The sequence below is a fragment of the Nyctereutes procyonoides genome, unplaced genomic scaffold, assembly GCF_905146905.1.
Source record: "Nyctereutes procyonoides isolate TBG_1078 unplaced genomic scaffold, NYPRO_anot_genome, whole genome shotgun sequence".
NCBI lineage: Eukaryota > Metazoa > Chordata > Mammalia > Carnivora > Canidae > Nyctereutes > Nyctereutes procyonoides.
Window position 1 is genome coordinate 2,015,327 of NW_026575128.1, and position 13,054 is coordinate 2,028,380.

The 13,054-nt window shown below is 35.5% G+C and overlaps 1 protein-coding gene across 7 annotated transcripts in view; it reads left to right on the top strand.

Annotated features, from left to right (window-relative positions):
- SCMH1 (Scm polycomb group protein homolog 1) overlaps positions 1–13,054 on the top strand; it is a 182,620-nt gene that overhangs the window by 79,312 nt on the left and 90,254 nt on the right. For 6 of the 7 annotated variants that reach the window (XM_055341782.1, XM_055341783.1, XM_055341781.1 and 3 more), the window contains one exon: positions 1,584–1,818. In XM_055341782.1, coding sequence (XP_055197757.1) covers positions 1,584–1,818 — 235 coding nt within the window. Of the gene's footprint in view, positions 1–1,583; positions 1,819–10,572; positions 10,619–13,054 lie in introns of all 7 variants that reach the window. The other variant, XM_055341786.1, reaches the window with a different exon arrangement.

The following is a 13,054-nucleotide window of genomic DNA, read 5'->3' on the forward strand; positions in this document are numbered from 1 at the left end:
AACGGTTTTTGTAAGATAGTTTAGTGATTCCTTACAAAACTGAACATACTCTTACTAAATACAATCTAGCAATCATACTCCTTGGTATTTACCCAAAGGATTTTAAAATTTTTATCTGCACAAAAACCTGTGCATAGATGTTTATTGCACTTTTATTCATAACTGCCAAAACTTGGAAGCTATGAAGATGCCCTTCAGTAGATGAATGAAGAAACTGGTATAGCCAAACAATGGGATGTACTTCAGCCCTAAAAAGAAATAAGCTATTGATCCATGAACAGACATGGAGAAAACCTAACTGCATATTACTAAGGGAAAGAAGCCAGTCTGAAAAAGTTGCATGCTGTACAATTCCACCTATGTGACGTTCTGGAAAAGACAAAACTATTGAGACCCTAAAAAGATCAGTGTTTGCCAGTGGTTGAGTGGGTGAGGGATAAATAGGCAGAGCACAGAGGATTTTTTAGGCATTAAACTATTTTGTATGATCCTATAATCACAAATAAATGTCATTATACATTTGACCAAACCTACAGAATGTACAACACCAAGAGAGAACCCTAACATAAACTAGGGACTTTGGGTAATTATCATTGTAACAAATGTACTGCTGTGGCGGGGGATGATAACAGGGGAGACTATGCATGTGTAGGGCCAGGGTGTGTATGGGAGATCTCTTCACCTTTCTGTCAGTTTTCTTCTGAACCTAAAACTGCTCTAAAAAATAGTCTTTTAAAACATAAAATGAATTGTTGATATATTCAGCAATATGAATATCAGAATAATTATGTTGAGTGAAAGAAGCTAGACACGCACAGAAAGAATATATTCTCTATGATTCCTCTTAAGACTATAAAATGCAAACCAGTCAATCTACAGTGATAGAAAGTGACAGGAGTCTGGGTAGGGCTAGACAGGGATTATAAAGGGACATGAGAAACCTTGGGAGTGTGTCCATTTTCATTATCTTGATTGTGGTGATGGCTTCAAGGGTGTATGTGATGTATATGGTGTCATGGGTGTATACATATGTCCAGATTTAACAAAGTGTATAGTTTATGGTATGTCAATTATAATTAAAATTGTTTTAAAATATGAATTGATTTATAAGTTAGTGTCAAAAGAAGAAAAATATTAACCCCCAATAATCTGTGTGGTGAGTATACAAACCAATACACTGAAATGCTCCATTAAGAGACACTAAGGATATGAGATTTTAATAGGATGATTTCTGAGAAGAAAATTTTATGACTACCTGGAGAGTTCAGATGCTGGAGAAGATAGGATGAGAAAGCATTTAAATCAGGACCATTTGAGACACTGCTGTGCTTTTCTTACTAGTGAGAGTCAGTATTTGATGCTTCTTTGGAAAGTAATTTTTTTACCCTTCATCTTACCTTCTAGTCTTTCTTTTACATGAAACCCTTCCTAAGGATTAGGGAATAGTTCAAGGCAGTTGACTCAGGCCAGCTCTAACCAATTTCAGTCCAAAACATAAATTGTCAGGTTCCATCTCGTAACATCCTTACTGAAAATGCCATTTACTCTTAGTCTTCCTAATCCCCATGGCTTGTTTTTCTCAGTCCTACACACCTCCAAGCAACGAGTTCAAGATCAGCATGAAATTGGAAGCACAGGACCCCAGGAACACCACATCCACGTGTATTGCCACAGTAGTTGGACTGACAGGTGCCCGCCTCCGCCTTCGCCTTGATGGTAGCGACAACAAGAATGACTTCTGGCGGCTGGTTGACTCAGCTGAAATCCAGCCTATTGGGAACTGTGAGAAGAATGGGGGTATGCTGCAGCCCCCTCTGGGTGAGTAACTAGACCCAAGCTCTCCTTAGCCAATTAGTTATCTTCCAAAATTGTACATCCTATTATGGGAAAGCTTAGGATCCCCCACCTATTCCTTCTTTCTCATATGGCCAAAAGAAAAGGCCCACCCAAAATGAAATGAGTTGTAAAATCTGGACATATTCTTCCCTACATTAGCTTATGATATCCAAACTTTGCTTAAGGTCTCCTTTTTCCAACTAGAAACCACACCTTCCATCCTTGTCAGTTCCTATTTACCCTCAGAGACAGAATGGAAGGAGGTCTTACCATTTAACCTGCCTCAGAAAACTACAGAGCTTTTGCCAAATCCTACAGTGATTACAAGAGGTGAGAGAAAATTTCCCAGTAAAATGATGACTGTTATTGGGGTTCCTTCTTTCCCCTAAATTCTCACTTGGTCCTTGTCATATTCTCACTTTCAATTAATTTGTATTATTTTACTTAAACTAATAACCCCACTAGATTTTACCTTTTTTTCTCTTCAGTATACCGAAGTGATTTAGCCCATCTTATCAATAACTATCAATCACTGTTGGAGTGAGTCTCAACAGAGAAGAGAGAGAGAGAGAGATGGGTGATGAGCTATGGGCTATGTTCCCCTCAGAAGGTTGTAGTAAATTGAGCATTAGGAGACAACTCGTTTGCAGGAGACCACAAGTAGTTACTGAATATTATCCCCCATTAAAAAAAATGTATTTGTAATATAAAATTCCAAACATAAAAGTAGAGTAGCGCAATGAATGCCCATGTATTCTTTATCTTTGATAATTATCAGTACATAATCAATCTTGTTTTATTTGTACCTGCACATACTCCCTGCCCCCTCCTGCCCAATTGCCCAAACATCATATCATTCTGTCATTAAATATTTAGTAACTCTGTCTCATAGATAATATTTTTAAAATGTAATCATAATGACATTATCATATGTAAATAAACTAATGATAATTTCTTAATAACCACAAATATTTACTCAGTGTTTAAATTTTACCTGTTGTCTGTCTGTCTGTCTCTCCTTCTTTCTCTCTCTCTCTTAAGTTTCTTTGAATCAGGATCCAAATAAGATCCACATATTGTAGTTGGTTGTTATGTCCTTTAAGTCTCTTTTAATCCATGAGTTCTCCTTCTCTCTTAATTTTTTCTCACAATTTACATGTTAAAGAACCTAAATAATTTGTCTTTGATATCCCTCACAATTAGATTTTGCTGATTATATCTCTGTGGTATCATTTGACATGTTTCTCTGTTCTCTCTTTCCTAGAAATTGGCAGCTAGATCTAGAGGATGGATCAGGTTCAGGTTTAATTTTTTCATAAGAATATTTCATAGGTGGTGGTGGTGTTTATTTCTAATAAGAAACATATATGGTCTTGTTATCTTTCATTTTATAATGTAGCAGCCATTACTACTTGTGGTCTAGATCAAGGGTTGACACATTCTCTTAGAGGGTTAGACAGCAAAACTTTCAGGCCTATTGGCCATACATTTCTCTGTTGGCAACTAGTCACCTTTGTCATTGTAGCTATAGACAATACATAAACAAATGAGCAAGGCTATTCCAACAAAATCTTGTATTTACAAAAACAGATTACCAGCCTTCTGGCTATAATTTGCTGACCCCGGATTTAGATCAATCAATTCATTATGGTTGCAAAATGGGGAATTTTAGTCTTATAATTCCATCCACATAAATTAAATGGAATATGTCTATTAAACTTACATCATTTATTTGGATATTATGAGGATATCATTCATGGAAGAAAGCTTAAATGCTTGATTCTTTTCTTTATTTACCAATTTTCAAAATAATGAATTGGCTTAATACCATCCTCCAAAAATATTTATGGACAGTTTTTTTGTTACTGTTTAGTATCATAAATCCAAGAATTAATACATATTTGATGTTTTATTACATTACACTAATTATTCTTATTGATTCTTGATTTGTCCCATCATTGGCTGTATAGGAGCCTCATCAAATGGTCTCCTGACTCTTTATTGCTTGATAGCTCTCTTGGATTTTTAAAATTTCAAAATGTTCCAGGCTCATCTTCTATATTATCTACCCCCAATATGGAGTCAGTTATCTTTTAAGTGCCTGGGTTCCTTTTAGTGGGAAATGATATTTAGAGACTATAATCTGAACGCTAGAGTGCTCACCTCTACTGGGTTAATTCGTTCTTTCTACATCTTTTTGGCATAGATAGGAACTGCCTTATTAGTAGTATTAAAGATAAAATCATTAGTTCATAATTGATACTTCCTGCCAAAATTCAGGACAAATGGTGTTTTTATTTACTTTGTCTTTACTGTCTTAAGTCTGTCTCTCCTCTATATCACAACAAAACCCTAGTTTTCCATGTCATTAACAAAATAACCCATTTGTTTTATCCTACAGCACACATACAAGAGTCTCAGAATAATAATACAAACACTTACCACTATAATCATTACTGATAGTATTTGAGTTACTTGCATTTCTTTTTTCTTACCCTCAGGTGAAGTATAGTCAATAATACATTATAAGGTTGTTTGGATTGGTTTCTCTCTGGGTGGCAGTGCCACCAACTTGATATAAACTTAGGTTCATTTATCGCATGTTTTAAGATTTATTTCTTTATTTTAGAGAGAGAGAGAGAGAGAGCATGTGAGTGGGGGAAGGGACAGAGGGAGAGAATCCTCAAGCAGACTCCCTGCTGAGCATAGAGCCCAATGTGAAGCTCAATCCCACCACCCTAAGATCACAATCTGAGCCAAAATCAGGAGTCAAACTCAACTAACTGAGCCACCCAAGAGCCCCTGTATTTTTTATTTATTTATTTATTTTAAATATTTTATTTATTTATTCATGAGAGACAGAGGGGCAGAGACACAGGCAGAGGGAGAAGCAGGCTCTGTGCAGGGAGCCCAACGCAGGACTCGATCCTGGGACTCCAGGATCATGCCCTGGGCCGAAGGCAGGTGCTAAATCGCTGAGTCACCCAGGGATCCCTGCTTGTATTTTTAAAAAATTATTAGAGATTGCTTTTAAGAAATGTTCCTTTATAAATATATATGTGGAATACATCATTTTTTATACACGTCATTCTTAAAGTCAAATCCATAAAACAAAGTATGTTCAGAGAAATCCCCTTCACCTTATTCCTTTCTTCTACCATAGGCAGCCACTTTCTTTTAATTTTATAGTTTATACTCCATTTATTAAAAATACAAATATATTTGTGTGTGTGTCTGTGTGTGTACATATATACATATATATTTCCCACTTAAATACAAATGACAGCATACTATACATACTGTCTTAACCTTGTTTTCTATTTAATGAAATATCTTAAAGATGACTTCTTAGTAGTATGGAAATATTTCTCATTCCTGCATAGCACTGTATAATGCTCAATCTGCTCTATGAATTGCTATTTAGAAACATCTTGATAGGCTATTAAAAATACAGTTGACCCTTGAACAACATAGGTTTGAACTGCACAGTTCCATTTTATACATAGATTTATTTCGATAAGTACATCTTTACATTATCATTAAGTTTTTTTTATCATTAAGGTTTTAACTACTAAAGCTTAGTTGTTACGTTTTAGGGGAGTCAGATGTTACACATGATTTTTTAGTGCATGGGTTTCAGGGAGGGTCAGTATCCCTAACCCCCACATCATTCAAGGATCAACTAATAAGCTCCCGAGGATAATGGTGATGATTTAAATCACAATCTTTTGATAAATTCTCTAGAAATAAACAGATCAAAAAGGAAACCAAACCAACCCACCCATAATTCATGTTTAAATATTACTGGGAGTCAAAAATACCACAGATTTCAATTACATGTTGTCTACTTGTTCAGATATAAAGGTCTGAAACCATTAGAGCTAGTTCCTAACTCATACCAGAATAATAGTTTTATGTGGGTAGAAATTGCATTTAAACAGGGGAGGGCAATGGGGGCCTAACACAATCAAAATCACCTCCAGGAAAAGATAGTCCAATTTAGAGTGGGAAATACTGAGAACAGAGCTAAGACCTACTTGATTAGAGCATTGACTACTGAGGAATCCAAAGGAAGAGAGTAAATTGAAAGTGAGAGAGACTAGGGAGAGCACTCTTGAGAAGATAACTGTCTTTGGGGAAGGGTAGATCTATGTTAAAGGAGAAAAAGGAAGCAGGGGTTGTAATTCAGAATTATACAGAAACAGAAGAGAATCATAAAGTCAAAAGGCACACCAGTCTTCTCATCCTATCCCAACAGGCTCATCTACTAAAGAAACTGCATTTCACTATGTCAACAGAAAATTCATAACCCGAGATCCCTGCCAGAATAGAACCTCCTGTTTTTGCTGGTCCAGGAAAATATAAGACATTTCAAATTATTGAGAAACAGCAGTCAACATCTGTTAAAAGGTTCTATATGATGAAAAACCAAAGATGAGGATAAAACCATTTTTACTACTGAAAATTCTGCCAAAATCAATGACTAACCAGAAGAAAACTCTTGCACAACAACCCAATTTGAATTAAATAAGTATTGACAGGTATGAAAAAAGCACCATGAATCATAAATTCTAAAAGTCAGACTAGAAATGTACAATATACGGGAAGATGTGAAAATAGAATTGTCCAAGCTCAAGAAAAAAATTAAAGACAAAATAATCTCAATTGCAGACTCAATTCTAGGATGCCCAATGGACAGTAGGTGTAACTGAAAATATAGTAAGGGACATTGAGAAGAGAAATAAAAACAACCAAGAGAATAAAAATAAATATTAGGAAAGGTTTAAAAGTATCAGAAAGGAACTGTTAGATATAGGACATAGTCAACAAAGATTCAGTGCATATATGTGAATGTATATATGCATGTATAATTAGAGCCTCTGAAGAAGACGAACTAAACAATGAAACAACTAATACTTATAAGAAAATTTTCCAAAAATTAAAGGAGACTTGAAATGAGGCTACTGCAACTAAGGACCTGGTTGTTTTTTTTTTTTTTTTTAAAGCACCTGGATTTTTAATTTTGTTTAATTGCAATTTAAAGTTAAAAAGCCTATGTGACTGGTGGCTACTCTGCTGGACAGTGCCGTTCTAGGTAATAGAGAAGTAGGAAAACATCCAGATTCTTTTTATGAGGCAGGTAGAATTTTGATACCCAAGCCTAATTTAAATTACACACACACACACACACACACACACACGTATATGTACAATTCCTTGTATGACTATCTTTATAAAAGTCTTAAATATTAGGAATTAGAATTCATCATATTTAAAAAACAATAATTTATCAAATCAAAGTAGTGGTTTTTTTCTGGGAATGAAAGAAGGTTTAACTTTAGAGAAATCATTCGTGAAATTCACCACATTAAGATAGCTAAGCAAGAAAGTCATCTGACCTTTAACAGAAATTAGCATACTACCTAGGATTCATATTTCCTGTTTTCACAACTTCTTACAAAGCAGCAGTGCCCAAGATATGTGGGACTGTTATAAAGATAGACTTACAGATCAGTGGATTAGGTTTGAGTGTCCAGAATTAAACTCATACATTTATGCTCAGCTGATTTTCAACAACGGTACCACGACAGTTCAGTGGATTTTCAGTAACTGGTGCAGAGCCAACTGGATATATACATAACAAAAAAATGAAGCTAGACCATATATATAAAATTAATTCCAAGTGGATGATAGTCCTAAATGTAGGAGCTCAAACTATAAAACTCATAGGAGAAAATACAGGGGAAAAGCTTCATGATGTTGGAATTGGCAGTGATTCCTTGGAAATGACACCAAAAGCACAGGCAACAAAAAGAAAAAAAAAAGTTAAATTGGACTACATCAAATTAAAATCTTTTTCATCAGTGGACAATATCAACAAAGTGAAAAAGGAACTCACAGAATAAGAGAAAATATTTGCAAGTCATGTATCAGATAAGAGGTTAATATCCAGAATACTAAAAAACAAAACCAAAAAGACCATCCTTCAACTCAACAACAAAAGCAAACAACCTGATTTAAAAATGAGCAAAGGACAAGGACTTGAATAGACATTTCTCTAAAGATATACAAATGATCAATAACTACATGAAGAGACCTCAGCATCACTAATCATTAGGAAAATACAAATCAAAACTACACTGATACTCTATTTCATACCCATTGAGATGGCTATTATCATATAAATAGAAAATAAGTATTGGTGAGGATATAGAGAAATCGGAATCTTTGTGCACTATTGATGGGAATATAAAATAGTGCAGCCACTATGGAAAGCAATATGGCATTTCTTCAAAAAATGAAATACAGAATTACCATGTAATTCAGTGTTTCCACTTCTAGGTATATAGACAAAACAATTAAAAGTAGGGACTCAAGCAGATATTTGTGCACCTATATTTAGAAGCATTATTCACAATAGCCAAAATATCAAAGCAACTCAAGTGTCTATCAGTGGAAAAATGGTTAAACAAAATGTGTCATATGCATACAATGGAATATTACAGAAGCTTAAAAAGGAAAGAGATTCTGACCCATGCTACAATGTAGATGAGTTTTGAAGACATTATGCTAAGTGAAATAAGCCAGTCACAAAAGGACAAACATTGTATGATCCCACTTATACAAGATACCTAATTAAGGCAAATTCATAGAGAAAATAGAATGCTGGTTGCCAGGAGCTGGTAGTGTAGGAGGAATGGCAAATTATTCTGTAATGGGTACGGAGTTCACTTGGGGAAGATGAAAAAGTTCTGGAGATGGATGGTGGTGATAGTTGTACAACAATGTGAATGTCCTTGATGTCACTCTTGAGAAAGGGAAATATATATACACACATATATATACACACATGTACATCTTATACATGAAATTATATATTTTGCATACATACTTTTATAAGAAGAAACATATGAATGTTAAGTCAGAAAATAAAGAAAAGATCACCTATTGGGAGTGTCTGGGAATAGGGTCGAAAGTAGAGCAATGAGAGTGAGACTTTTCGAAGAATACTCTTTTATAGTCTCTTGACTTTTGTGTTATATAAACATTTTACTCAAAAAACAAAATTAAACCAGAAACAAGAACAAATCATAACCTAAAATTGATTACAAACAGAAACAAACTGAACTGTGTATCAAATGGATATCATAATAACATTGAAGAAAGAATTAATTCCAGTACCTTGAAAACAGAACCTTCACAGTATACCCTTAAGGGGACATATTTCAAAGAAAAAATGGAAACTTCAGATAAATTCTGATGTTTTCTTAATGTTAGTGGGTTACCCTTAATAATCTGAAGTGATTTTGCATGCATTGAAGATAGAGCAAATGAGTAAATAAGATACAAATGAGAGATGTGGAAGATGAAGAACCCTGTAGTATAGAATTTGAAATTGGAGGTATCTATATGAACTCCTAAACTTAAAAAATGTATATAATTTTATATATAGTTGTATTATAATTTTATAAGTTCTGTTCATTGAAAAGGTCTAGAAGTAATGACACCTCAGTAGCAATGTGGTTTCTAAATCCCATTCTTCACTAGATGGAATCATGGCTCCTTGGAGGAATGACTTATTCCAAGGCTGAGCAGAAGAGAAAATGTAAGATGAATTTGGAACATTCTATTATGCCAGGAAGAAAAGAAGTCTCAATAATGAGGACATGGCAGAAAGACACAGGAGCCAGCTTGAAGGAGCTCTGACCAGCCAAAATTGGAACAATATGAATATCAGAAAGAATAATGAAAACAAAAGAACAGTAGTATTGACATCCATGGGTCCCTAGTGTAGACACAAAAAATTTTAGAGTTTCAGGAAAAGGTCTAATTACAGAATGCCAGCTAATAAATATAGAAAGAATGATAGAAAATTACCATTTTGCAACCACCATTTTAATTGATTCAGGTGAGGATAATCAATGAATGCTAAAAGCATTAAGAAAAACTTACCAGAGAATAGGATATTCACATAGTCTCAATGTTTTTCTACCACTGATTACCTATTAATTACAAAGAGAAGTTATAATGAAGAAATCTGTCAGTCACTCCTTAACAAGTGATCAAATTTAGTATCATCAATAATTAGACAAACTGACATTATGTGTTTCTTAAAGTAATGAAGTGAGAGGTATTCAATATCACGTGTGTTTTTGTCAGAACTGTTTAGTATGAATGTAAACATAAGGAAACAATCAGAAAAAAATCTGAGTTGTGGGATACTCTGTTAAACAGCTAGCCCACGGTCTTCAAAAATATCAGTTTCATGAAAAACAAAAGCCAACAGGACTGCTGTAGATTAAAGGAGACTAAAGGAACATGACAGCCAAATGCAAAATGTAATTTTTGATCAATTCTTGTATTTTAAAAAATTAAACAGCCATAAAGGACATTTTGGAGAAAACTGAGGATATTTTTAATGAAATTTCTTGGGTATGACAATATTACAGTTTTAAAGGAGAATGTCCTTGTTCTGAGGACAAATGTACTGGTGTATTTAGAGGTGAAGTGTCACTATGTCTCTGACTTTCTCATAGTTCAGAGGACAAAGTATGTAGATAGATGGAAAACAAATATGGTGAAATGTTATTAGTTGTTGAATCTAGGTGAAGGGTACATAGTTCATGTACTGTTTTTGCTACTTTTCTCTAGGTTTAATATTTTTCAAAATAAAAAGTTTAAATAAATTATGTATGTAATTATACATATATATGTGTGTGTGTTCATGTTCCCCAGGCCTCCTCTGGACCTCTCCCCAGAGTTGCTGAATCAGAATCTCTAGGTAATGGGGCTTGGGATTCTGCATGGTAAAATGACTCTCCCGAGACTCTTAACAAAATTGGTCTATATTTGGGAAACATTGCTCTAGAAGAGCTTTCTTCTCTTGTAAAATCTTGTATGATTTATATGTGTATGTATGTGTGTTCTGTTCACAAAAGGAAGATTCATACTCCCTTACGGAGTCCTCCAGGGGAAAAGGTGGAAAGGTAGAATGACCCTCAGGTGACATTATTAGCTCAATGCTGCCAACCTGTTCCTCACACTCCTTTGTTTTACTGACCTATTCTGCTTCTCAAGACTGTGATTATTTCTTCTAAACAAGACTGTTTGGATCACTGGTTCTCAAACTTGGCTGCCAGTTAGAATCACCCAGAGCTCGTAAAACTTTCAGTGCCTAGGCATTACCTCAGATCAGTTAAATCAGAATTTCTGATTCTGGGTGGAACCAGTGTATTCTTTAATGCTCCCCCAGGGGATTCCAGTGTCCACATTTGAGAGTCCCTGGTCTATAACAGAGGCTGGCTTCTGGTGAGGCTTCCCCCCCTGCCCCCAGTGAAATGTGTCAGAATCCCAGTACCAAGGGCCTAGTCAGTAAGCTGTCACATGCTCTGGGGTATATGTGGTACCTTGACTTGAAAGGAACTCTTTGTATATTTCTGTCCCTGACCAGTCTTTTCATTTGCTAAGTAACCTCTAGGGCCTGTCAATAGAAAAGGGGTTTTAAAAAGATACACATCTTTTTTTGTGATCAGAGAATTTGAACTCTTTACAAAACCTGTGGGGGTAGAAATAGCCCAAAACTTTGGAAGTTTATTTAACCATGTTGTCTTAAATGCTTATTTTACAAAGACAATTTAAAAAATATTCACTAAACTCCCTCTTCTCTACAGCAAGGACCCTGCCAGACCCATGTATATACCTATCTCAAGATTAGTCACAACCAATTAAATTAATTAATTTAATCTGAGTTAACTTGTGTTTGAGAGTATATTTGGGAGTGTAACAGCAATATAGGGATGGAATCCTATCAGAGCTAAAAGGAATCCAGTCTTCCCTGATAGTCCGGCTGGATCTTCACTTCTTCCTCAGGGAAGACACCCTGTGTGTTCAGCACCTCTCTGTCAGTTTCATTTCTCCTTTCTTTCATGTGTAGGGTAAAATTGAGATAGTCCACTCAACCTCGGTTTGGAAGCATAGCTTAATTTAGTTCAGTGTCGTCATCTGACAAATATAGAAACAAGGAAAGGGAAGTAAGTTGTTCAGGGCCGTACAGTGAGTGGCCTGTTTCTGTACATGAATTTGTAGACGTGTATGTATGTAAAGCTCCTGTGGGAGAAGAGAATGAGTTGAGCATCATTTTGACAGGGATAAAGTCTAATAACTTCACAAAGCTTGGAATTATTAGATGGGACAATGGCCTGGTAGAGAGTGGAGCCCATACCCAAGTGGTTCCTGGTGTGAATGCTGTTCTGGCACTCGCCACCAGAGGGCATGAACCATGACTAAATTGTAGACCTGCTGATCTGCGGCGAAGTCCAGAGCGTCCTCAGGTCAAAGTTTGTTTAAACAGCTGGATCCTAACTCACTCAGTGTCCCATCGTCTTGGGAATATCTAGAAGCTCTTTATAACTGGTTCTTTATAAATATTTTTTAAAAGAAATCCTAGGTAAACAAACACAGAACACTTGTAGCATGCCTGGGTTTAGAATTAAAGAGACCTGGCCTTATCATATTAGCTCAGCCACTTATAAGTTTAGTTATGTGGCCATTGATAAGTTGCTCTTCCTTGACTTTTAACCTTGAACTTCAGTTGCCTCACCTGCTAGATCATTCATAAACTCTGCCACACCGGGGTTTAGTGAATATTAAATGGAATAACAAAGTATCCATCAATTCTTGATAACCTTTTTACTAAATGAACATTTTTCCTTTGTTCAGTAAGACTCTCATGGAGTTTATATTCTAGTTGGAAAATGCATACACATTACAATGAAAAAAGAAAGGAAATTCAGACAACAGTGAGGGCTAAGGATAAATAAAAGGGAGCAGGATTTAGAAGGCTATTCTAGGGAAAATGGTCTAAGAATGCCTCTCTGAGATGATATTTCAGCCAAGAACTAACAAAGATTTGAGAAAAGGGAGGGTGTTTGAGGCAGAGGGACATAGCTTGGAGTGTCTGAGGAACAGAAAGATCAGGGAATGGGGTGCAGAGGAGTGTCAGGAGATGAATTATGAGAAGTAAGCAAGTTCCAGACCATGTAAGCCTTGTTAACATACCTGAAGACCGTAGATTTATTTAATGGGATGTAAGCGTAGCAGTGATACGATCTGATTGATAGTTTTTTTAAAAAAAATACAAACATACCATAGAGAGGCAAAAGTAGAGGCAGAGAGTCCAGCTAGAAAGTTGTTTGAGCATTTTAGGTACAGTGAGATC